Source organism: Dictyostelium discoideum (assembly GCF_000004695.1).
Source record: "Dictyostelium discoideum AX4 chromosome 6 chromosome, whole genome shotgun sequence".
NCBI classification, from domain to species: Eukaryota; Evosea; class Eumycetozoa; order Dictyosteliales; family Dictyosteliaceae; genus Dictyostelium; species Dictyostelium discoideum.
In genome coordinates, this window is record NC_007092.3 from 3,167,060 (window position 1) to 3,193,770 (window position 26,711).

A 26,711-nucleotide genomic window follows, 5' to 3' on the forward strand; every position below is an offset into this window, starting at 1 on the left:
TTTGTCATTTTAAAATAATAATTTTTTTTATTTTTCTTATTTATTTAGGACATATATATCCAATAATTTAAAATTTTCTCAACCAATATTTTTTTTTTTTTAATTATTTAAAAATTAATTAACTAGATTTTTTTTTTTTTTTTTTAAAAAAAAAACAAAAAAAAAAAAAAAAAGCAAAAAAAAAAAAAAATGGCAGGCAAAAAAAATAAAAAACAATTAAAACAAGAAAAACAACAAAGAAAAGAACAATATCTAGCTCAACAACAACAAGAACAACAACAAGAACAACAACATAAAGAAGAAGAAGAATCAAAAGTTACAACAGCAATTATATCAACTGATGATGAAGATGACATAATAAATAATGATAATGATGATAATAATAATGATAATAATAATAATAGTGTAAATAACAATAATAAAAATAATAATATAGAAACTGATGATGAAGAAGATTATGATTACGACGATGATGATGATGATGATGATGAAGATGAGGAAGTTGGTAAAATTACCAATTATTGGGTTGAAGAATCACCAATGAAACAAGAATTATATGATATGTTTGGTAGTAATTTATTATCAAATGGATCAATTGATATTGATGAACCAAAAGTTCAATTTAATCAAACAAGAAAGATTTTTCATTTTACAAAAAGTCCAATTGAATTATTACCAGAATCTTATTTTGATTATACAGATTTTCGTGAATATGATGAAGATGACGATGAAAAAGAAGATGACGATGAAGATGAAGACGACGAAGACGATGATGATTACCAAGATGGTGAATATGAAAATAATTTAAAAGATAGTCAAGATAAAGAAAATGAAAATGACGATGACGATGAAGATGAAGAACAAGAGGATGAAGAAGAAGGTATACAACAATTTAATAAAAATAATAAATTTAATAATAAGCGTGATGAATATTATGATTATGATGAACTAAACGATAGTTCTAGTGAAGAAACTAAAAAATCAGCTAAAATAATAAAGAAAGGAAATAATTTTAGATTCTATCAACATGTTAGTAGCGAAAGTGATACAAGCGAACAAGATCCAGTTTCTTATATAAAGACAACTGATAATAATAATAAATGTAATAATAGTAAAAACGGTAATGATTCAGATGATGATTCAGAAGAGCAAGAAGAAGAGGAGGAGGAAGAGGAGGATGAAGAGGAAGACGATGATGTTGTTAATAGTGTTGAGGAACATTCAGATGTAGAACAAGATAGTTTAGATTTATCATCATTTAAAAATACTCCAACTACTCCATCTACACCAATACAATCTTCATCTCAAATCAATAATAATGTAATTTTAGAACAACAGCAAACATCAACAACAACAATACCAACAGCAGTTGCAACTACGCAATCACCAGTTGGATCACCACAATTAAGACAATGGGCTCAAAGACCTCAAGTTAAATATGTATCAAGATTTTCACAAACACCACCAATTTCTCCAACAACTACACCATTGAGTAGCTGTAATGATTTATCTACAGTCTTAACCTCAACAACAACTACATCAACTAAATCTTCATTACCAATAAGTACAGATAGCGAAGAAGAAGAAGAAGAAGAAGAAGAGGACGAAGAGGAAGAAGAAGAAGAAGAAGAAAATAATGATGAAGAAGAGGAGGAAGAGGAAGAGGAAGAAGAAGAAGAAGAGATTGAAATTAGTGGTAGTGATATTGATAATGAAGAAATTCAAAATATTATACGTAATAGAGCATCAATGGAACAAACGTTATTAGAAGCAAGAGTAAAGGCTGAATCTGAAAGAATTAAACTTAAAAATTACTTTAATCAAGCAAAAATAGATCTCAGACAATCTATTGAAAATGCATCTAAATTGTTTATAAATAATTCAAATTCACTATCTTCATCAAATACTAATAATAATAATAACAATAATGATGATAACAATAATAAATTAGAAGAGGTATCATCAACATTAATTCAACTTGAAAATAAAATTGGTGAGATCGAAGAATCACTTAAAAAAAGTGATACTAAAGATAATCATATTCATCAAAGAAGTAATGGTAATGGTAATGGTAATGGTAATAGTAATAGTAGTAGTAGATCAAAAATTAAAATTAATTCATTATTACATGAATTTGTTCATTTAGTAAGTTGTCATTATTTTTGTTAAATTATATTTAAATAGAATAGAAATTATAAATATTAATATTTTAATTTTTTTTTTTTTAAAATAGAAACAACAAATTGAAAAAGAAAAAACAGAAAAGATAAATAGGGATTGTGAGTTAAAAGATATTACAGAACATTTATTAGAGATGGCATCACAATTATCAAAAGCAGTTGCTCATAAAATTAATTCGGATTTAGCTAGTAATAATAATAGTTTTAATAATAGTCCATTATCTTTTAATAATGGTAATAATAATAATAATAATAATAATAATAATAATAATAATAATAATAATAATAATAATAATAATAATAATAATAATAATAATAATAATAATAATAATAATAATAATAATAATAATAATAATAATAATAATAATAATAATAATAATAATAATAATAATAATAATAATATTAATAGTAATAATAGTAATAATTTTATCGAAAATTTGAATGGAATAAATTCAACAACAACAACATCAATAATACCACCATCATCGTCAACATCATCAATGCCAATAATATATAATAATATACCACCATCACCCCAATCAATATCATCAATTTCATCATCTATATCAACATCTGCGCCATCTTCATTGTCATTAATTTCAAATAATAATAATAATAATAATACAGCAATATCATCTGATACACTATCAAATACATCACCGTCATCATCATCATCATCAACATTATCAATGGAAAAAGAAATTGAATTTTATAGAAAACAAATTGAAATGTTAGAAAAAAGATTAATGGCATGGAAACATCAAAATGAAATGTTACATTTAGAATTATTAAATGATAAACAAAATAATTCTGAAGAATTATTGAATTTATCATACAAGATTAAAAAAGTTGAAGAAGAAAGAGATAGACTAAGTGAGAAAATTGATGAACTAATGGTTGATGTTGGTGAGAAAGAAGGTAGAGAATCAATTTTATCAAATATAATCTTTGATTTAAAGAATGATAAATCTTCATTATCCGATACTATTGAAGAGATGCAAAGAGAAAGAGATTTCACAATTGAGAAATTTAATCATCTAATTCAAGAGATTAAAAGAATGGGTGAAAATACAGTTTCAAAGCTACATGAAATCATTAATGATCTATCAACAGAGAGAGAATCATTAACCAGTTCAATTGAAATGATCGAATTTGAAAGATCGACATTAATCGATCAATTAACTTTGGTATCATTACAATTGGATCAATCAGAATTAAATAGAAGATCAATTTCAGATTCTCATAACACTTTATTATTATCTTGTGAATCCACTTTTAAACAATTGGAAACTAGTGAATTCAATTGTAATCAATTTCAATCACAACTTTCAATTGTCAATAAAAAATTACTTTGGACTGAATCCGAAGTTGATAGATTAACAAAAGAAATTGAAAGATTAGATAAAGTTAATTTAAATTTATATCAACAAATTCAACATCAACAACAACAGCAACTACAGCAACAACAACAACAACAAGAAAATGATAATAAAAAAGATGAAGAACAAGAACAACAATTTATTAATATTAAAGATAAAGCAATTTCAATGAAATCATTATTAAATAATGAAAAGAATGAAATCATTCAATTAGGTTCAAATTTATCATTAATCATTGAAAAAGGTAAAATCAATAGTAAAAAAACAATTCAATGTTTAAAGGATTTCATTTTAAAGGAAATGGAATTCACAAAATCAGATTTATCAAATAAATTATTAGATATTGAATTACAAAAACAATCAATAATTTCAAGTTCTCAACAATATAATAATGAAAAGTTTTTATTGGATGAAATGAATTCACAAAAAGCAAAACTTAATGAAATGCAATTGAAAATTGTTAAAATTGAAAATCAAATTGTCAATCAATTATCTTCACCACCTTTATTAAATGTACAAAAACAACAACAACAGCAACAACAACAACAACATGATCATGATCAATTCACTCAATTGAGAAAACTTGAAAATAAAATTAGAAAAATTGAAGCTGGTATCTCTGAAATAGTTCAAACTCCACCTTTAACTCCTTCTCTAGCGGCTACTACTATCACAACTAGTATAACTACAACTACTCATACTTATAATGATACTAATAATAATAATAATAATAATAACAACAATAATTCACTACCAATTGTTGATGAAAATACTTCTACTTTCCCATCAACTATAATTATAAAAGATGTTGAAGAAAATATTAATAATGATAGTAATAGTAATCAAGTTGAGTTTGATGATGTTCCAGTTTTGGTTAAAGATTGTTTAATTATTACTGCAGGTTTTAACTCTAGTAATGTTAACATTGTTGAAGATGATTATTTAAATCAACAACAACAACAACAACAACAACAACAACAACAACAACAACAACAACAACAACAACAACAACAACAACAACAACAACAACAACAACAACAACAACAACAAATACACAATAATCCTCAATTAGAAATTAATCAAAATAATAATAATAATAATAATAATAATAATAATAAGAATTCATTAAAATCAATAACATTAAGTTCATTATTGGTTGGTACAGGGTCAACACTATCCATTATGTATTACAGATTATTAACTAATGGTAGCAACAATAATATTATGGCTCATTTAGATTTATCAAATAAAGATCATATGATATCACTTTTAAAGTTTAGTTGTAAGTTTGGTTTATTTGTAGCAAGTGGTTATGGTTTGTTCAAAATATTAAATAATATTACTACTATTACTTCAATATCACCATCACCACCATCATCATCATCATTGTCATCAACAACTCCAACACCAACTACCACATCAATACCATATTCTCCAAATAATAATATCAATAATAATGTAAACTATAATAAAACTAGAAAGTATCTTATAAATGGAGTAATTGGTGCATCTTTATTGGGCGGATTGTTATTTTATAGAGAAAGAAAGTCAATTTATCTTTTAACAGGCGGTTTAATTGGCTTAACAAATGGTTTAATTAAATATTTAAGTGATACTAATAATAGTCAAAATAAAAATAAATAAATTCAAACTTTTAATTTATCATAAACTTATCTGTTTTTTTTTTTTTTTTTTTTTTTTTTTCAAATTAATAACCTCATCTCAATTTGGAATGTTCTAGTTTTATTTAATTTTATTTTAGTAATATTTTTATAGAGCCAGTTGTTTTTTTTGTCAGCAAATAAAAAGTAAATCAGCTATTTTTTTTTGATAAAAATATCTGAGCCTTAAAATAGTTTGGGTTAAACTTGGACAATTCAATAAATTGAAATATTTCCATAAAAATCCATACTCTGGTATTGTAGTTTTAGGACCATCAATATAACAATTATATTTAGTTTAGTAAGAGGTATAATATTATTTATTATTTACCATTAATTATTTCTGTGTTCAAGGGTCACAAAAGTATATACAAATTATCAAAAGTATTACTTTTGATTAAAACATCTTTTTTGTCCAAACTTTTTTCTAAATTTTTTTTTATTTTATCGTCTGGTTCGTGATTGATGTTGATGACATATTTGAATTGTTTTTTTTTTATTTGATTTTTATCCACAATTTCGCTTATTTTTTGTAGGCATTTGTGTTGCTTAATATTTGTGGTGTTGTTTGTAATTTTCATCTTGTTTTCTTTCTATTATTTTATTTTACTTTAAAAAGTTAAAAATCTGGAAATTTTCTGATAAACTTGAGTTCCCAGGTTTTTTTTTTTTTTTTTTTTTTTTTTTTTATTTTTTTTTTTTTTTTATTTATAGAAAGTACTGAGTGAATTATTTTATTTTTTGAGATGTTTAGGAAGTGCTATTGCGTGAAGAGGTGAGTTCCATTGTCTGCTAAATTGTAATAGCTTTAGCGAGATTAATGAGTCTAATTTATTTTATTCTTCTGGCCGTTGCTTTGATTTGATTCTTAATTTTTTGTTGTCTATGAATTATTATTTTTTTTTCATCGTGAATCAGTTTGTTTCTTTTGTACCAAATTTTTTCGAATATGATAGCTATTAAATTGGCTATTAGTGCAATTTGTAGATGGTTTAAAATCTTCACATTCCAGGTGTGAGTGGTGTGTCCACACTTAGTTAGGGTGTAGTTGAAGATTTCTTGTGTGTTTTTGATGTGGGCTTTGCAGTTGAAGAATATGTGTTCTGAAGTCTCATCTTCCCCAAACTGTTGGCATGGCATGTTGTATATTTTTGGTAGTGCTTTCAGTGTGTATCTCCATAATAAATCTCTACCTTTCATGTTTATTATTTTTTTAATTTCTTTAAATGGAAGGTGTTTGCTATTAATGTTGGTCATTATTTCTTTTTGGCCATGAATTTTTTTTTTTTTTTTTGAATTTTTGGCCATGAATTGGAATACGACGTTTTTACTAAAATATCAAAATTCGCCGTGATAGTATAGTGGTAGTACATCAGATTGTGGCTCTGTTGACCCTGGTTCGATTCCAGGTCGCGGCACTTTTTTTTGGCAGAAACCAAAATAGATCAAGTGTTCGATTCTCAGAGGAATGTGCCAAGAAGTGAAATTCACTCACTTTTAAAAAAGGTTCAAATAAACTGAAATATTAAAATAAACTTTTTTCAAAAGATCCTAAAAAATTTAAATGCCAAATGATTTCCATAAAACAAATAATTCATGTAAAAACATAATAGATATGGAACTCTTTAATGATGACAAAATTCAAGACTCAATATCAGACTGCAACATTATTCTCAAAAAATGGTATAAATATGCAACCATGACTTCAAAAATAAAGTAATAAACTTTAAACTATCACCAAGATACTCACTTTCAATTTGTTAATTCATCATACAAATTAAAAATATTGAAAATCAAATTATCAACTAATACTGTATACCAAATAGAGTAATTGTGGGTCAATTAATTTAAGCGATAGCTCCAAAATACTATTTTATTATTGAAACATTTCCCAATAATCCAATAAATCTAAATAAACAAAATAAACAATTAATATTTGTGAAAATACGAATCTAGCAAATAATTGATTAATTAAAAAAAGCAAAGTAAATTGTATTCCAAAATTAGTGTTTTTAAATCTTATCCTTCGACCAATTCATCTAATAATATAATCTTTTGAGTAATATTAATATTTCTTGGTCTGATCAAGTACCATGATTTGTATTGTATATTATTAGATGAATTGGTCGAAGGATATGATTTAAAAACGATGATTCGATTCCACAACATGAAGAGCACTTTTCATTAATATTTTGCCTTTAATAAGTAAAAAAATGGTAACTTTTTTTTTGAATTGGATAACGCAATTATTAGTTGCTTCTCCTTGAGATGCTAGATCTCATTTTATTTGTAGTAGTTTTTTTACAGGGTCTCTAAAAGAGGGGTTAGTTTACTTTTTTTTTTTTTTTTTTTTTTTTGTTTCAAATTTTGAATTGTATTATTACTTTTGATTAAAACATCTTTTTTGTCCAAACTTTTTTCTAAATTTTTTTTTATTTTATCGTCTGGTTCGTGATTGATGTTGATGACATATTTGAATTGTTTTTTTTATTTGAGTTTTATCCACAATTTCGCTTATTTTTTGTAGGCGTTTGTGTTGCTTAAAATTTGTGGTGTTATTTATAATTTTCATCTTATTTTCTTCTATTTTACTTTAAAAAGTTAAAAATCTGGAAATTTTCTGATTAACTTGAGTTCCTATGTTTTTTTTTTTTTTTTTTTTTTTTTTTTAAGTCTTTTTATATGAAAAATGAAATAATCAAAAAAAGAGATTGTAGTTGTTTGTTTTTTTAAAAAAAAAAAAAAAAATCGTACCATACCATCCAAAAATCTCAACTTTTGTAATAATGGCGAATAATTAAGCGACATAAATAAATTAATATATAAAGTTTTTATCCCTGGTAAAATACAAATATAGAAATAGATCTGTAACTGAAAAGACGTTAACAAATACAAGATTCTTACTTTATTCTCAGAAATTTTACCAACAGTTTCTTTATTAAAATTAGTTTTAGTATAAATAGTAAATAAAATAAAAATTAATTCATTGTTGTTTTATTCCAAATTGTGCACAAACATAACTTATAAGTAAAGCTTTTTTATATATAATATTATATATATCTCTATATTATATATAATAATATATATTATATATATTATATATAATAAAGTTTTACTTATAAGTTTTGTTTGTACACAATTTGGAATAAAACAACAATGAATTAATTTTTATTTATTATTAATTATTTATTATTAATTATTTCTGTGTGTTCAAGGGTTACACAAGTATATAAGGTATATACAAATTATCAAAAGTATATCATAGGAATTGGAATACGACGTTCATTACAAGCTTGTTAGCTTTATAAATATATATAATTAATAATTATATAATTGAATAATATTTTGTTATCTTTATTTAATATTAATTTATATTTATAATATTCAATATTGTTTATAAAATTTTCTCTAGTATTTATATTATTTATAAGGAGTTGACAGTATTATTATTATAATTATTTTTATATTATTTAAATGTGTGTCAACTATTATTAGTAATGTAATATGCATATTTAATATCTATTAATTTTATTTTATTTTATTTTTTTTGAATTGGATAATGCAATTATTATTTACTTCTCCTTGAGATGCTAGATCTCATTTTATTTTATTTATCTATTAATTTTATATTTTTTTTTTTTGAACAGGGAATAACAACTATTAATTTTTTTTTTTTTTTAATTGGATAACGCAATTATTATTTGCTTCTCCTTGAGATGCTAGATCTCATTTTATTTTATTTTATTTTTTTTTTACAGTGTCTCTAAAAGAGGGTTGGTTTACTTTTTTTTTTTTTTTTTTTTTTTTTTTTTTTTTTTTTTTTTTTGTTTCCAATTTTGAATTGTATTATTACTTTTGATTAAAACATCTTTTTTGTCCAAACTTTTTTCTAAATCTTTTTTTATTTTATCGTCTGGTTCGTGATTGATGTTTATGACGTATTTGAATTGTTTTTTTTTTAATTGAGTTTTATCCACAATTTCGCTTATTTTTTGTAGGCATTTGTGTTGCTTAATATTTGTGGGGTTGTTTGTGATTTTCATTTTATTTTCTTTCTATTTTTTTTATTTTTCTTTAAAAAGTTAAAAATCTGGAAATTTTCTGATTAACTTGAGTTCCCAGGTTTTTTTTTTTTTTTTTTTTTTTTTTTTTTTTAAGTCTTTTTTATATGAAAAATGAAATAATCAAAAAAAGAGATTGTTGTTGTTGTTTGTTTTTTTTCGATCTGATTATTTTTTGCTTTTTTTTTGAAAATTTTGCTACGCAATATTCTCAAAACGAAACAAATAATAAATTACAATAAAGTAAAAAGATGGCTTTTTAAAATAGTTTATTTATTTATTTATTTGTTTTTTAAGTCTTTTTTATATGAAAAATGAAATAATCAAAAAAAGAGATTGTTGTTGTTTGTTTTTTTTCGATCTGTCAACTATTAATTTTTTTTTTTTTTTAATAACATCACTCAATTTGAGTGTGTTCTAGGAGAGTTTATTTGTTTTTTTTTTTTTTTTTTTTTTTTTTTTTTTTTCTTTTTTTCTTGTTATTCTTATTTTTTTTTTTATTATTATTATTATTATATTATTATTATTATTATATTATTATTATTATATTATTATTATTATTATATTATTATTATTATTATTATTGTTATAATTTTTTTTTTTTTTTTTTTTTTTTTTTTTTTTTTTTTTTTATGAGTAGTTGGTGTTATATGAGCAGTATGGTATGAAGTGTTCCGGGATGTTTATGGTCATGAGTTTCGAGTTCCAGTTGTGGCTGAATTTTTCGAGTCTTCTTTTTATTGATGCGGTCCGATTGATTGACTCTCGGTTATCAGTGCATCTTAGTTCTTGACGTAGTTGTTTTTCTACTATCTTTCTTGTTCTATCCCATTCGGCATCTCTCGCTTTTTTGATTTTATGAATTATTTGGTTCTCTGTTATTATTGTAGTGTTATCGTTGAATTTTATTTGATTTCTTCTGTACCATATCGATTCCATAATGGCTCCTATCAGATTTGATGAGAATGGTGTGAGTAGTTTTCCGAGAACTTTTTCGCTCCATGGACCGTGGTAAGTGTTGTTGGAGTCTTTACAGACCTTTTGATAGATTGAGTCGATATTCTGTTTTATTGATTTGCATTCGAAGAAGATGTGCATAGACGATTCTTCTTCTTTACATGAGTGGCAATTCTCCCCATGGTGTTTTGGAAGTGCCTTGAGTAGATATCTCCATGCTAAGTCTCTTCCTTTGATAGTTGTGATTGATCTGGCTTCTCTGAATGGTAGAATTGGGTGATTAATGTTCTTTTGAATCAGTTTTTGACCTGTTGTTGGCTGGTGTTTGTTCCATCCCTTGTATTTGATATCCATCATGTTTCTATAGATTACTTTTAATTTTTGTTTGTTTTCGTATTTGGGTTTGACTTGGTTTAGTTTGAGAGTTATTCGCTCTCTTGGGTGGTGCAACAACTTCCAGGCTTTCCAGCATTTGATGTGAATCCTTGATAGTGAGTTTTCTTTTTCCGACTTCCAGACTTCCATATGTGGAGGGCAGTTCTGGTCGTCTTTTTCTCTGAGGTATTGTTCGTATATCCATGCTTTCTGGGCATTGGATCTGGTTGCCATATTCCAGAGTTCCAGGCCTCCAATTTCATAGTCTCTTCTGCTCCTTTCTTTTGAGATAGCCCACCTGTCCCCTTTGAATAACATGTTGGCATTAACGTTCTCCAGTTTCTTTATGTCATTTATTTCGTTGATGTATAGTTGGAATGTTAGTTGGGACAGCAGGTATGATTTGAGGATTGTGATTCTACCTTTTAGCGTTGATGACACGCTCGAATAGCATTTTGTGAGGTTTTCCAGTTTGTTCACCGTATCATCTACTTTGCTTATTACACCTTTGCGGTTGAAGAAAAAGCCAAGATATCTTTCTTCTTCTTTCGCCCCAATTGTCTTATATTTGGTCTTTATCTTTGGGTTTTTAGTGATGCACACACATTTATTATCGTTTATTTTTGCTGCTGTGGCTTGGCAAAATTTTATAACTTTCATATCCATTTTATCTGCGTCATCTATGTTACTGGCTAGTGTGACTGTGTCGTCTGCATATTGTCCAATCTTCATCGAATTGTTCTGATTGAGTTTTATGCCTATTATGGTATTGTCTTTTCTTATTGATGTTGATAAGCATTCACATACTATAGCGAAGAGAGTTGGTGAAATTGGGTCGCCCTGTTTTGTACCTCTTCCTGCTCTGAAGGATTCAGAGAGTTGTCCATTTACCATGACCCTTATGTTGGTGTTCGTTAACATGCTTAGTATTGTGTTTGTTATTTTCCGAGGGAACTTTAGATGGTTTAGAGTCCTTATTAACGCTTTATGAGATATTGAATCGAAGGCTTTTTCGAAGTCATAAAAGGTGATTATCGTGTTTCTATCACTCTTTTCCATTGCTAAATCCAAAGCTATAATGTTGTTGTGGAGTAGCCTTCCTGGTATAAAACCGTTCTGGTACTTTGAGATTATGTTTGGCAGGATTTTTAGTATTCTATTGTTGATTATTTTTGAGTAGATTTTGTAGTCTACGTTGAGTAACGTTATTGGTCTTCTGTTTGAGATTTCCAAGACATCCCCTTTACCTTTGTATATTGATGTAAGGATACCGTTCTTGAATTCTGTTGGAATTTCATTGTTTAAAAAGAAGTTGAATAGTTCTGTGAGGATTGGAATTAGTTTGTGTTGGTGGATTTTATAGAATGAAGATGTTATTCCATCTTCTCCTGGTGATTTACCTTCTGCTATCTTTTCTATTGCTAGCTTAACCTCATATTCTTCGATTCTGTCTTCCATCTCTGTTAATTTTTTTTTATCTATTGGTGGGTTCCAGGTGCTTAGAAGTTCTGTATGTGTTTCTTGGTCGCATTCTTTCTCTTTGAAGAGTGTCTCGTAATATTTTCTGAAGCAATCTGTTATTTCTTTTTGTTCTGTTTCGATTTTTCCATTGGATGGGTTCTTTATTCTGTGAATCTGGGAGCTCGAGTCTCTTTTTTTAAGAATAGATGTAAGGAGATTTGATGCTATTTCTTTATTGTTGATGTAGTTGATTGAGCTTTTGATCATTCTGTCTATTCTTTCTTCTTCTTGAAGTATTGTTATTTCGTTCGATATTGTTTCTTTTTCATATTTGTTTTTTGTTTTTGTGTGTTCATTTGCTAGATTTGATAGCGTTTTTTTTCTCTCTAGTATTCTTTTCTTTTCTGTTGTAATGCATTGTTTTTTTATTTTTTTTTTGAACTTAATCCAGTATTCCGTTATGTTAATGTTTTTTCTTTTGGTTTCCTGGTAGTGGTCGATTATTTTTTCTATCTTTTTTATTGTTTTATCTTCTTTAATTATTATTGAGTTCATTTTCCATAGGGGTGATTTGTATATTTTTGTGAAATTTGGTATTTTGAAATCCATCACTACTATGTTATGGTCTGATTTGTTTATTTTATCGATTATCTTGTACGAGTGATTGAGTTGGTGCATCTTTGTTGATAAGAATGTTCTATCGATTAGTTTATCTTTGAAGGTTGTTTTAGTTGTTGAATTTGGTAGTATTTCGGTGAGTCCTACTTCCATCATTAGGAATTCTATTGTTTCATTTTCTGTGAATTTTCTCTTATCGGATGATCCATCTTTGAACTTGATTTTTGCATATTTGTTGATGTTAAAGTCACCAGTAACTATGTCTGCCTGTTCTAGATCTTCAAGGGAAATATTGTTTGAAAACCATCCTTTTCTTCTGTCATATGAGGCTGGTGCATAGATGCAAATTATGTTGATTTCCATATTGTTTAGAATTGCAGTAAATTTTAAGATTCTGCCTTCTTTTTCTTCCAAGTTTTTAATTTCTATTTGTTCTAGGTGATTTATTGCCATTACTCCTTTTCCTCTTGCTTCTTTTCCTTTTCCTCCTGTTGAGTAATGGTTTTTGATTTGCGCTAGATTTTGATCCTTTTTTAGATTTGTTTCTGTTAGTATTGATATATCAGGTTTTATTAGGTTAATTGTATTTTTTGTCTGATTCATGCTTTTGATTGTTGAGCAACCTTGGCAATTCCAGGTCATTATTTTTATCATTTTTTTTTTTTTTTTTTTTTTTTTTTTTTTTTTTTTTTTTTTTGGTTTTTTTTTTTTTTTTTTTTTTTTTTGTTTTTTTTTTTTTTTTTTTTTTTTTTTTTTTTAAACAAATGAGACAGATGGAAGTATGTCTTGGAGTACTTTGGGCAATTTGTCTCTTAGTGCTGCTTCCATTAGATCTGATTCTTCCTTTGTTATTTTAGTTGGAGTTTTGTAAGGTGTTGATATTTCTTGGTGATTAGTTGTTGGGTTTGGAGATGAGTTGGATCTTTTTCTTTTTACTGTCTCTGGGGTTGCTGGAGATTCTGGATTTTGGATAGGTGACATTGTTTGTCTTTTTTTGATTGAGGCTAACCTTGGGGTTTCCTTCTTTTTTTGGTTATTTATTTTTTCTTCAAAAATTCTGTTCTCTTCTTCATTTTCGAACATCTTTCTTACCACTTCTAATGCTTCTTCATCTTCAGTTAACTCCATTTTCCTTTTCTCTTTGCTGTCAACACTATATGTTACTGTTATTGGTGGGACACGAAGTACTTTTCTCTTTTCAATATTGTTTATTGTGTTTGTCGTTTCTGTCGTTGTGGTTGTTGTAGTTGCTCTAATTGTTGTGGGTTTTTTATTTTCAATTTCGTTTTCCTTTTCTTTTTCGTTTTTGCTCTTGTCTTTGATGTTGTCATTATTGATTTCTTTATTATTTTCTTTTCTGTTTTCTATTTTGTTTTTGTTGTTATTTTTTGATTCGCTAGTGTTTTTATGATTGGATTCTTCTTTTGATTTTATGTTTATTCTTGTGTTTTCCTTTATCTCGGGATTTGGTAGTTCCGTGATTTTTGAATTTTCTGAGATTTCGTCTTCGATTTCCTTATTTGTTTTTCTTTGATTTTTTGTTTCTTCTGTTGTAGTGAGGAATAGTATTGTTATGTGTTTACAATGTATTAGCTGGTCTTTGTGCTCTGGACTGATAATTGAGTTGAATGAGTGTATTATCAGGTTTTCACCTAAATTATCTAATTTGATTATTTCCAGTCCTTCTTCATGCAATGTTTTTTCTACTATGTCCATTGATTTTTCCCAGTTGAATGTTTTGAAGATCTTTTTTGGTTTTATTATTGCTCTGTGAACTCCTTTTAGTACTCCGTTGAAAACGTTAGAGTACTTGATTACTTGAGTTCTGCAGTCAGTGAGGATTTTGAATTTATTCTTACTTATTATTATCTTATCATCTCCTTGTAAATGAATTTCCAATTCTGCTTTTAAGTTGTTGGAAATCTCATCTGGGATATTGATCATGAATTTATATTGTTTTAGTTCAATTTGAGTGTGGTATATTGCTTCGCTTATTTTATCAAGTGTTCTGTACGTATTTTTTAAATATTTGAACTTTGTTCTGAGTTCATTTGATTTCTTGATTTTATCTGCCAATGTTTCTGTTGATTCTGTCATTATTGTATTTGCCAATTTATTCATTTCTTTTTTTTTTCTTTAAAATCTTTATTCGACTTTAAAAATTTAAAATTCTGGAAATTCCCTGAAAGAATGTTTTCGGAGGTTTTTTTTTTTTTTTTTTTTTTTTTTTTTTTTTTTTTTTTTTTTTTTTTTTTTTTTTTTTTTTTTTTTTAAGTCTTTTTTTTATATGAAAAATGAAATAATCAAATAAAAAAAGTGTTGTTGTTGATGTTTTTTCTCTTACTCTCAACTATTAATTTTATAAAGTAACTTTATTACAACTTTTCATCAAAAATGCCTGGATGGCTCAGTAGGCAGAGCGAGCGGCTGTTAACCGCTAGGTCCATGGTTCGATCCCATGTCTAGGCGAGCTTTTAGGAAAATTTTCAATAGATCGCTAGTTCAATTCTTTCCTTGATCTCTCAAATATCTAAGGACTTGATAATCAATTAGATATCATTGCACCTCCATCAATCACAAGACCACTCTCTTTCTTAGAAAAAAACAATAACACCATCAACATTAAGTGTTACTTTAAATCAACCACACATCCGTGAAGAATTAACCTCAAAAGATGACACAAGAATTCAACAAATTCACAAAAACATTCACAAACTCTTCGAAGATATACTGTCGCCATCAGCATTTAAAATAATTGGTGCAACTGCCTTCGTAAATTGCAACGTTGATAAATTAACTTCAATAATCAACCTTCAAAACCAACTTGCACTAAATATCGACAAACTCAACTATAGATTCGATATATCATCAAATGATTATGCAATCATTAAAACATTCATTAAAACGTACTCACCCAAACATGCAAACGATGCAATTACAAACAACCTCACTAAATTCACCAGTTGTACATCAATTGAATCATTTACTGTCACATACTCATATGCTGTTGCGTTTAAAAGTTACATTATAACATATCATCTAATTGATCACACACACAACATTGTTGATCAAAAGATCGAACAACCATCTGGTATCACAAGATATATCAAAGCTGCAACACGTAGTGTCACTAAACACAAAATTCAACATGCAAAAAATGCAGATATGGCAACAACTATAAAAAATGCCATCACAAACCCAAACATGAACAAAAACAATCAACCACCAAAAAACAACATTAACAACCCACCAACCAACGAAATTGCAAATTCCAATCGCAATAATAACTCACTTCAAAATAGTGGTTCAAAAGCTATACTAAATGAATCACTTGATATTAACAATCAATCCCAAAACAATAATGAAATTTCACACAAAAGTGATTCTTCAAATAATAATAACGGGAAAAACTCATTATCAATGAGCAATCCAACCGATCCAACAATTGTACCACAAAAACCTCCACCATCTCAACCAAACAAACCAAGTGCACCAACTCCAAATACAATAAATACAAGAAGAAGCAGCAATGCCCTGACTACACAACCAGTCAATACTGGTGCTGCCAAACCTAGTAAGGTATGAGCTCAAAAATCAACTTTATAACATGGAATTGTAGAGGATTCACTGATAACCCAAACAATCAACACAATTCCTACCAAAAAGCTGTTGACACACTACAACTACTTATATCAAAACTTCCACCTCGTCCAACGATCTCAATACTCACTGAACTCAATTTATCACCATTACAACTTAGACATGATTTTCCCGATCACATCATCTCTGTCACCAAACGAGGAAATGGTGTAATCATCATTAACCATAACCCAAACACACTCAAACTCAAACACATATCAACAATTGATGGTAGAGCTATTTTAGCAGACGTTATATTTCCAAATCAATTACCAATTGGTATTCTTGGAATTTACGCACCAGCATCAAATAATACCATCAAAAAGAATTCATATGCAACTTCACTACAAACACTTCTCCACAACCACTCAACAAACCCAATACCAAACCAATCCCAACATGTATCTATTATCGCAGGAGATTTCAACTGTACCCACAACGACAATTCACTATTAGATGATATTATCCAATCCTACACATACCAACACCATCTAATTGATCAAGGTGAATTTAAAAACACTCCAACTCATACACATGGTAACAGATTAGATAGAATATATACTCAATACAATAGAATAGACCCTGAAAATATATATACACAAGTCCACCAAATTCCATCTTCATTATCAGATCATAATCCAATATCAACAACAATTTCTTCACCTTTTCAAATAAATAAACATAAGAAAAGATGGATATTATCACCTGGTACTGCAAATGACCATGAAGCAATCAATATTATCAATCATTTAATAACTAATCACAATAAAACATCAATCAATCAATTTACAAACTGGTCAAAAGTAAAATCAAAAATTATTAAAACTCTAAAAAACTATCAATATAACAAAGACAAACAAACTCAACGTGCAAAACAAATACTATTAGAAAAAGCAGCAAAATTCAAACATCTTGAAGAACAATGCATCGCTGAATACAATATTATATGTAACAAAAACAAATTACACCAAAACCACACAAACATATTAAAAAAACATATAAATGGAGAAATACCTAGCAAGTATCTATCAGCAATACTAAACAAAAGATCAAAAGATGCAAAAATTGAATCAATCCAATATGGTAACATCATTACATCCGACCCCGACCAAATTGAAAATGCGTTTGTTGAATTCTACACAAATCTATATAGCTTACAAATATGTTGTCCAATTACTCACCAGCTCATACTAAACACATGGCCCATCATAAAAAATGAATACTGGAATGGTTTAGACTCACCATTTATACAAGATGAAGTTGAAGCTGCAATTAAAACCTGTAACCCCAACAAATCACCCGGTCCAGATGGCGTTACAAATGCATTCTACATTAATCATTTAAACCAAGTTAAACCAATTCTCACTACATTATTCAACGATATACTAGAAAATCCTCACCACATCACAACAGAATTCACCGAAGGTCTTATACACACAATATACAAGAAAGGCAACCCCTTACTCATATCAAATCGTCGTCCCATCACACTTCTAAACACTGATTACAAGATCCTCTCAAAAGTAATCAATGCACGTCTTCTGAGAATACTTCCTTTCATCATCAACAACAACCAAACTGGTTTCGTACCCCACAGATTCATCATAGACAACATCATCAACATCAATGAATTAATCAACTACCTCAAATCTAAAAACCTCCCTGGTATCATCACACTATTTGACTTCTTTAAAGCATTTGATTATATCTCTCACGATAGTATTAAAAGAACATTAATTCATATTGGTATACCAATAAAATTAATAAATTTAATCCACAAGCTATTATCTGACTCACAAGCAAAAATTTCAATTAATGGTAAAACGACCAGAAAATTCGATATTAAAAGAGGTGTAAAACAAGGTGACCCAATCTCAGCCACTTTATTTGTAATTGTAATTGAAAATTAGCAAGAACAATAAATGCAGACAATACAATAATTGGATTACCAATTTCACCCAATCCACAAATTAAAATCAAATTCACCCAATTTGCAGACGACTCTACAACATACAACATCAACTACGAACAACAACAACAATCAATCAAACATTTCGATAATTTCTGCGCTTCAACATCATCATCATTAAATTTTGACAAAAGTGCAATAATAGAAATCAACCCCCACAAAATCACTGATAAACACATAATAAACAACATTCCACAATCAAAAAGAATTCCAATAACCAAAAAAGATCAATCAGAAAGAGTCCTTGGCTATTTCTTTAATCATAATGGTTTACATAGGAAATTACCAGAAACAATGAAAACACTGATCAAATCATTAGTACTATGGAAAACTAGTGGCACAACATTAAAAACAAAAACAACCATCATAAACACCTACTCACTATCACCAATAACATATTTATCATACCTTGAAGAATTTACAAAAGATGAAGAAATTCAAATTAATAAATTAATCTCATGGTTTATGAATTCTCCCGCAAATTCTGAATCACCAACTCTCAATACCAATTCCATTGAAAACAACTCATCAACCATCCATTCACGTGCAAAAATACCTTTGATGTGTTATGATAGATCATTAAAACCATTAAAAGAAGGTGGTTGGGGTATGTGGAATATACAACTACGACAAGTTGCTCAAAAGATTTGGATATACAACAGATTTTTACAAATGCATAAATCTGCAAATAATTCAATATACATGATAAGTTGGATGGATCAAATCATCAACAAATCAATCTCTTCTCCATACCTTATAAAAATCAAAAAAGAATGGGAAAACTATGCAACTCAAATTGGACATCTAAAAGATAAAGTTCAAATCCTACAACCAATATTAATAAAAAATCAAACCTCTCAAACAAACACAAATAATATTCCACTACCACCAACACTCAAAGAAATCTACTCGACAATACTCAACAATCACCAATGTAAATCAAAAGACTATATTGGCAAGAAATATTCAGATCTACTTCTTACTTCGCACCAACAATCAATACAACTATTATGGAAATACACACACGACCAACTATTTGTCAAAATTCAAAAATTAAAAGATCCAAAAGGCCGTGATACAATGCAAAGATTCCATGCTAGATGTCTTCCGATTAATCATCTACACAACAAAGTTTGCCCCATTTGCAACAATGAAATGAATAATGATCCCTATGGTCATTTGTTTTTCAATTGTCAGCACACAATCAACTTCATAAACCACGACAAATTAAAATATTTTATATATAAAAATTGCAATGGAAACAAAAACTGGTCACTAACAAAAAACCAAACAACAAAATTATACACACTCATTTATAAACCACAAACAAACAACAAAGCATTTAAACCAGATCCAACTATCAATATTAATTTTGCAGAAAACGCACAATATAAAAAATACAGGTTCAACTGGAATTATATAAACACAAATCTTGATCTAGTCAGAACACACGCATATTGGAACATAATCTCATTAGTTATTCACCAAATATGGATATGGTTATGCAAATCATTATTTGACATCAATATAACTCAATCAATTGATAATTGGAACAACCAAATAAACAACACAACACTAGATTATGATATATTAAAATCAAAATGGCACAAGCTAATAAGATTGGAATATTCAAGAACATTATCAAACTTTAACCAATACTCAATTAAAAACAACCTCACAAAAACTCAAAAAGAAACCCAATGGTCCGAAACAATCAAAAAATTTAAAAAAGAATGGAGCATAAACACTAACGAACCAATTCCAACAATTACACCACCAATTAATTATTAATTACCTAATCTAAAATAACATACCATTTTAAATTCACAAAAACTAAAAAACCTAAAATAAATAAATAAAAATAAAATACTAATTGTATACTACAATAGTTTATTTATATCAAAAAAAAAAAAAAAAACTCTCAAATATCCACAAAAAAAACTTTTTAATTATTTTATAAACAATTTTCATGATTAAGGGAAAAATATTTAATAAAATTCATAAAACCTATTAATTGGTTATTGTTTATTTCTTATAATGGATAAATTGACTAATCATTATTATAAAAATAATAATAATAAAAATAAAAATAAAAATAATAATAATAATATCTACACTATATTTTTAAATTAAAATTCCTTATTTGAAAATTCAAACTAAAAAAAAAGGATAACTTCTTTACATTTTACAACCAAAGTCCATTAATAAACTGTTAATTATAGTTTTTTCCTTTAAAGGATAAACATTGATCAATATTTTAAAAAAATAAAAATAAAATAAAAAAAAAAAAAAGTGTATCGATTCTTTATTTCTATTTTATAAGTAAGAATTTCATAATCTATTATTTATATAATTTTTTAAAAGTTGGTTTTGATTTTTTTTTCTACAAAATAATAATAAAAAAAAATTATTAATTGAAATATACAAACCAGAATTTTGATTTCAAAAATTAATTTTTAACAACCAAAAAATAAAAAAAAACAAAAAAAAATAAAATAACATACTTTTTTTTTTATTTTAGATTTTTTCACCATCACTCTAGGAAATTAAAAATCAATTGGAGTGAACTTTTTTTTTATTTGTTTTTTTTTTTTTTTCTTTTTTTTTTTTTTTTTTTTCAGCGGATACATCTCCAAAAAAGACTTTTAGAATTTTAGATTTTTTAATCTTTGGCTCTAAGGTTATTTTTATCATAAACAGTGTTTAAATTTTTTTTTTTATTTTTTTAATGATTACATTTTTTGTGTGGGGTGTTTCAAAACAATAAAAAGCAATCCAAAATCCACAAAAATAAAAAATAAAAATAAAAAAAGGAACAAAAATAAAAAAAAATGGGTTTATTATGGTAAAAATGATTTTAAAAATTTGAACAGTATTTAAATTGTTTTTTTTTTTTTTTTTATTTTTTATTTCCATTCATTAAATTCAACAACAAAATCAAATTCAACAAAATCAAATCAAATAATTAATTAATAAAAATGTTAGTCTTAAGAAATTTATTAGCTTTAGTAACCCTTGCTTTATTATTCACTTTATCAAGTGCTCAATACACTTTATCCGTTTCAAATTCAGCCTCAGGTTCAAAATGTACAACTGCCGTCTCTGCTAAATTAAATGCATGTAATACTGGTTGTTTAAATTCATTTAATATTGTTGAATCATCAAATGGTAAAGGTTTAGTTTTCAAAACCTTTATCAATGCTGCATGTTCTGGTGAATATGAATCATTATCACAATTCACTTGTGCTGCTAACCAAAAAATCCCAACAACCTCTTACATTGTTTCTTGCAATTCAACACCAAGCTCAAATTCAACAACTGATTCCGATTCCTCAAGTGGTTCAACTGTCATGATTGGTTTAGCTTCAAGCTTATTATTTGCTTTTGCCACCTTGTTAGCTTTATTTTAAATTAATTTCTATATTCTATATATAGTTTAATATATAAATAAATAACACCCCCTTTTGTATTTAATTTATTAAATATTATTTTTTTTTTTTTTTGAAAATATTTCACTTAATAAATTATTAAAATAATTAATTATAATTGAAAAAATTAAATTCCTATTTAATAATTTTGATTTTGATTTAATTAACCCTAAAAAATAATTTTCAAAATTATTTTATTTTAAAAAAAAACTATAAATTACTTTTTTTTTTTTTTTTTTTTTTTTTTTTAATTTAAAACTAATATTAAAAATTAAATAAATATAATATAAATAAATAAAAAAATTAAAAAAATTAAAATGCAAACTTTTAAAAAATTAATATTAATTTTGTTATTATTAGCTTTATTTGTTTTTTCAAATGGTCAATATACATTTAATGTTTTAAATAAAGCTCCAGGATCTAAATGTGAAAATGGTACAATGGCAGAATTAAATACTTGTAGTAAAGATTGTTTAACATCATTCTTAATTTTAAAATCAATTGATAAGAAATCATTAACATTTACAACTTTTAATAATAATCAATGTAATGGTGATTATAATACTCAAACAACTTTTGATTGTAAACCAACTCCTCAAAATATTTCTCAAACTCAATACTTTATTTCATGTGAAGAACAAACCTCTAAACCTACTAGTTCTCCAATTCATTCCAATTCAACAATTAAATCCACTTCTACCACTACTACCTCCACTCCTCTTCCTCACAAAGATACTCCACATCACTCTGCTAGTAGTTCCTCTATTGTAGTTAGATTAACACCAATTTTTTTTATTGCATTTGCTTCTCTTATTTTTTTATTTGGTTTCTAAAATTTTAAGATAAACCAAAACAAAAAAAAAAAAAATAAAAAAAAATAATAAAAAAAGTTTTTAAACACAAAATAAATAATTGTTTATAATTATATCTTTTATTTTGGAATTAAATTTAAAAATAAAAAAATAAAATAAAATAATTGATAATATTAAATAAAACTTATACATGTATAAAAAAATAAGTAACTAAAACAATGAATATATTTGTAAGATTTTTTTTTTTTTTTTTACACTTTAAATTTTGTGAATACATTAAAAAAAAAAAAAAAAAAAATTAAAGAATAATATTTTAAAAAAAAAATTATAAAAAATATTTTAGAACTAATTTTTTAATGTTATAAATTTAATTAAATAAATAAAAATAATACATTACATGATTATTCATTTTCATTTTTTTTTTTAAAAAAAAAAAAATTAATGATAATAATGATCTATAGTAAAAGTTAATAAATAAAAGTTTAGTGAATATAATATTACTTTTTAAATTTTTTTTTTTTTTTTTGTTTGTTATATCTTTTATTTTTTTTTTTTTTCTATTTTTTTAATTTTTCTAATTTTAAATTTTATACAAATTTACCCTTAATTACCTTTTTTTTTTTTTTTTTTTTTTTTTGTTTTTTTTTTTTCCTCTAATTTTTAAAAAAAAAAAAAAGAAATAAAAGAAAAAGAAAAAAAAAATAAATAAATAAATATAGAGTTTTTTTTTTTTTTTTTTAAGGATAAATTGAAGAAGATTTTTTAGCTAAAGATTGAAATTGTTGAGATTCAGTCATACCTCTACCACTACCAATAACACCTACTTTACTATGAATACCATCACCAGTTGAAAACATTGAAGTCTTTTTTCTATCAGTAAAAGTGCCAGGTATAGATTTCTTTGGTTTATTTACGAAATCTTTCCAAGCTTGAGTTTTTTGTTTACCTTCTTCTTCAACTTTTTTCAAACGATTCATAGATTTGATTGAATGAATTTTCTTTTGTTTTTGTTTTTTAACCTCTTCACTATCCTCTGGTAAAATTTTTAAAGATTTTGGAATCACTTGAATTTGATCGGGTGCTTGTAAATATTTTTTTTGTTCCAATGTTTGATTTGCTAATAATTTTAAAGATCTAGTTGGTGGTCTAATTTTATCAAATGTTAAAGTTTCCGTATTACCATAATCAGTGTATGTTACAACAAATGTACCATCTTTATTAATTGAATCAATCTTTGCTCTATACCAAATTCCATCAACTGAATATTGTCCTTCACATACTGATCCAACTGTCATTTTTGTCTCTGAAAATGAATTATCTTCAATAATATTTGATGGTATATTATTATTATCATTATCATTAAATGTTGATTTTTTATTAATTGTTGGTGGTGGTATTATTATATTATTATTTTTAAATTCTGAAGAAGAATTAAAATTGTTATTACTATTATTATTATTTGTATTATTTACTGCTACACTAGTAGAATTGATAGGAGTAGTTACATTGTTAATTATATTATTGGTTTCTTTTTCTCTTTGTTTCTTTATAATTAAATCTGTTGTTGTTTTTATAATTGTAATTAAATCATTTTTTAATGTTTGTAATTCATCATCGTTATTATCCTCTTCTAATAATGCTTCAATTTCAAGAAGCTCTGTTTTATCTTGTTTTAATTTATTTTCTAAATCTTCAATAGAATATGATTCCATTCTGTATTTAATATAAATATATATAAATATAAATAAATTTGTTTTTTAAAAAGAAAAAAAAAGTTTTTTTTTTATGTTAACGTTTAAATGCGGTTGTGTCAAAAATTAAAAATAAAAAAAAAAAAAAAAAAAAATTTTGAATAAAAAAAAAAAAAAATAAAAAAAAAAATAAAAAAAAAAATTAAAATTAATAAAAAAAATTATTAATAATTGTTTTTTGTTTAAATCTTGGATGCATATTTTAAATTTTTTTTTTTTTTTTTTTTTATTTTGTTTTTTTTTTTTTTCATATTTATGATTTAATCCTTTTTTAGAAATTTCATAACAATGAAATTTCATTTTAAGGGAAAAAAAATTATTGTTTGGAAATGGGGAAATCTGGAAAATAAAATTATTACTTTTTTTTTTTTTTTTTTTTTTTTTTAAAATTCTTTTGTTATTTATTTATTTTTATTTCTTTATAATTAAACATTACCTTTTTTTTTTTTTATTTTATTTTATTTTTTTTTTTAATTAATTGAAATTACATTATAATTTGGATTTATAGTACCAATTACGATTAAACTGAAATGATAAATTGAAGAAGGTGTAATAACAACATCATTTGGTAATGAAAACTCAGTTAAAGAATTTGCTATGATACTCCAAGCAGATTGTAAATTTCTAAGTGGTGTATCACTTGAAAATGATAATTTTCTAATATCATTTAGCCCATTATTTGTAATTTTCAAACTAATATCCATATAATTAATACCACTATCGACCCATTTACTATTAATTTTTGATTCAATTATAGCATCACCAATATTACCACCATTTCCATTTCCATTTCCAGTTGTAGTTGGTGGAGAAGTTTGAATTGAACATAAACTTGCAACAGCTTGGTATCTTTTTTTAGAAGCTATGTGAAAAGCGTATAATCTACCCTCATCAGAATAACCATTGAATACATTTGTACTACAATCGGTGATATTGAAAACTCTACTTTTACCCTCATTATTAATTGTTACTTGACCATCACGAGTTATACGAAATGAACGTGAGTCATAAAATCCTTCAACTGTTCTCTGATCTGAGAATGGTTGAGTTTTACCTGCAAAACAATCTTCATTAATTGATGAAAGTGCAATATATCCATCAGTATTTGATAAATCATTTGAAAATAATGGTGCTGTCATTGAATTACCTCTGGCATATATAATTTTACCATTTGGATCAACATATGAAATTTGAATACCTTTACATTAAATAATTAATAATTAAAATAATATTAAAAATTGAAATTTATTATTTTCATTTTTATTTTTGTTTTTCATTTTTATACTTTTTACTTTATACTTTACCATTATTTTGATTATTTACAAAATAAGTTAATAATGCATCTTTACATCTTTGAGGTGTTGGTCCATTGGCCTCACATGATTTAAATAAAAATATTGAAAAAACTATAATTATTAAACCAAAAACCAATCTCATTGTAATATATTTTTTTTTTTTTATAGTTGTAAATTAATTTTTTGTCTCAAAGTATTAAAATTATTATTATTATTATTAATATTATTATTAATTTTTTTAAATTTTTTTTTTTTTTTTTTTTTTTTTTTTTTTTTTTTTTTTTCATTCAAATACAATTGTGTGTGTGAAAGTGTGAGAAACAATTTACATTTCTACAAATTCTTTCATTTTTTTTTTAATTTAATTATTATTTTTTTTATTATCATTGGATTGGTTGCTTTTAAATTGTTATATTGTAAGAAAATGTAAAGATGAAAAATAAATAAAAAAAAAAATAAATAAATAATAAAAAGTCCAAAGTGTAAAAGAAAAAAAAAAAATAAATTTTAAAATTAAAATTATTTATTGAATTAAAACTCTTTTTTTTTTTTTGTGAAAAAAAAAAAAAAATAAAAAAAATAAAAAATTAATAATAATAATAATAATAATAATAATAATAATAATAATAATAATAATAATATTTTAATTTTCTTGATTTGGTAAAACTAAAGGAGTTGATGGATCATAAGGTTTAATTAAAAGTTCAGAGAATAATTTTAATGATGGTACACCTCTAACTTCTGCCTTTAATAAAGGTAATTTAGTGACATGAAAATCGAAATATAAATCAGCGATTTGATCCAAATATTTCTTTTGCATCTTTTGTCTTGCATTACATAAACTACAATCCTTTTCTGGATAAACGATTTGATTTACAATTACATTATGAACATCAATATCTAATTTTGTTAATTGTTGAATTAATCTTTCTGTTTCATATACTGATAAAAATTCTGGTATACAAACTGGAATAAATGTTGTTAAATCCTAAATAAAAATAAAAAAATAAAAAATAAATTAATTTCTTTATATCTAAGTATATTTTATATATTTGTTTTATATATATAAAACTTACTGGATTTTTAAATTGAATATTAATTTCTTCAATAACTTTTTTAGTTGAT

The 26,711-nt window shown here is 25.5% G+C and overlaps 11 protein-coding genes and 2 non-coding genes across 13 annotated transcripts in view; 7 read left to right on the top strand and 6 right to left on the bottom strand.

Moving 5' to 3' along the window:
* Positions 1–189: 189 nt before the first annotated feature.
* On the top strand, positions 190–5,203 carry DDB_G0293628 (hypothetical protein; the record flags this gene model as incomplete). Its single annotated transcript, XM_629057.1, has 2 exons — positions 190–2,145; positions 2,234–5,203. 2 exons carry the CDS (start codon positions 190–192, stop codon positions 5,201–5,203), a joined length of 4,926 nt encoding a protein of 1,641 aa, XP_629059.1.
* Positions 5,204–6,051: 848 nt separating this feature from the next.
* Positions 6,052–6,528, bottom strand: DDB_G0293732 (hypothetical protein; the record flags this gene model as incomplete). The annotated part of the gene is made up of 1 exon (XM_629058.1): positions 6,052–6,528. One exon carries the CDS (start codon positions 6,526–6,528, stop codon positions 6,052–6,054), a length of 477 nt encoding a protein of 158 aa, XP_629060.1.
* Positions 6,529–6,567: 39 nt separating this feature from the next.
* tRNA-His-GUG-9 lies at positions 6,568–6,638 on the top strand. The gene has a single exon. It is a non-coding gene; the product is annotated as a tRNA-His (tRNA).
* A 3,273-nt stretch (positions 6,639–9,911) lies between these two features.
* Positions 9,912–13,346, bottom strand: DDB_G0293630 (hypothetical protein; the record flags this gene model as incomplete). Its single annotated transcript, XM_629059.1, has 1 exon — positions 9,912–13,346. The coding sequence occupies one exon, from the start codon at positions 13,344–13,346 to the stop codon at positions 9,912–9,914; it is 3,435 nt and encodes a 1,144-aa protein (XP_629061.1).
* A 102-nt stretch (positions 13,347–13,448) lies between these two features.
* DDB_G0293632 (hypothetical protein) lies at positions 13,449–14,813 on the bottom strand (the record flags this gene model as incomplete). Its single annotated transcript, XM_629060.1, has 1 exon — positions 13,449–14,813. The coding sequence occupies one exon, from the start codon at positions 14,811–14,813 to the stop codon at positions 13,449–13,451; it is 1,365 nt and encodes a 454-aa protein (XP_629062.1).
* Positions 14,814–15,088: 275 nt separating this feature from the next.
* tRNA-Asn-GUU-17 lies at positions 15,089–15,161 on the top strand. The gene has a single exon. It is a non-coding gene; the product is annotated as a tRNA-Asn (tRNA).
* Positions 15,162–15,290: 129 nt separating this feature from the next.
* Positions 15,291–16,274, top strand: DDB_G0293734 (hypothetical protein; the record flags this gene model as incomplete). Its single annotated transcript, XM_629061.1, has 1 exon — positions 15,291–16,274. A coding segment is annotated over one exon (984 nt), but the record flags the coding sequence as incomplete, so codon positions are not given.
* A 1,960-nt stretch (positions 16,275–18,234) lies between these two features.
* On the top strand, positions 18,235–20,088 carry DDB_G0293736 (hypothetical protein; the record flags this gene model as incomplete). The annotated part of the gene is made up of 1 exon (XM_629062.1): positions 18,235–20,088. A coding segment is annotated over one exon (1,854 nt), but the record flags the coding sequence as incomplete, so codon positions are not given.
* A 1,190-nt stretch (positions 20,089–21,278) lies between these two features.
* On the top strand, positions 21,279–21,710 carry ponA (actin binding protein; the record flags this gene model as incomplete). Its single annotated transcript, XM_629063.1, has 1 exon — positions 21,279–21,710. One exon carries the CDS (start codon positions 21,279–21,281, stop codon positions 21,708–21,710), a length of 432 nt encoding a protein of 143 aa, XP_629065.1.
* A 335-nt stretch (positions 21,711–22,045) lies between these two features.
* ponE (ponticulin-related protein) lies at positions 22,046–22,561 on the top strand (the record flags this gene model as incomplete). The annotated part of the gene is made up of 1 exon (XM_629064.1): positions 22,046–22,561. One exon carries the CDS (start codon positions 22,046–22,048, stop codon positions 22,559–22,561), a length of 516 nt encoding a protein of 171 aa, XP_629066.1.
* Positions 22,562–23,277: 716 nt separating this feature from the next.
* Positions 23,278–24,252, bottom strand: DDB_G0293636 (hypothetical protein; the record flags this gene model as incomplete). Its single annotated transcript, XM_629065.1, has 1 exon — positions 23,278–24,252. One exon carries the CDS (start codon positions 24,250–24,252, stop codon positions 23,278–23,280), a length of 975 nt encoding a protein of 324 aa, XP_629067.1.
* Positions 24,253–24,761: 509 nt separating this feature from the next.
* Positions 24,762–25,728, bottom strand: DDB_G0293638 (hypothetical protein; the record flags this gene model as incomplete). The annotated part of the gene is made up of 2 exons (XM_629066.1): positions 24,762–25,489; positions 25,596–25,728. 2 exons carry the CDS (start codon positions 25,726–25,728, stop codon positions 24,762–24,764), a joined length of 861 nt encoding a protein of 286 aa, XP_629068.1.
* Positions 25,729–26,229: 501 nt separating this feature from the next.
* arsA (arsenite transport subunit A) overlaps positions 26,230–26,711 on the bottom strand; it is a gene marked incomplete at both ends in the record, with an annotated part of 1,217 nt that continues 735 nt past the window's right edge. The window contains 2 exons of the mRNA XM_629067.1: positions 26,230–26,574; positions 26,663–26,711. The exon at positions 26,663–26,711 is cut by the window's right edge and continues 341 nt beyond it. Coding sequence (XP_629069.1) covers positions 26,230–26,574; positions 26,663–26,711 — 394 coding nt within the window. The remainder of the gene's footprint in view (positions 26,575–26,662) is intronic.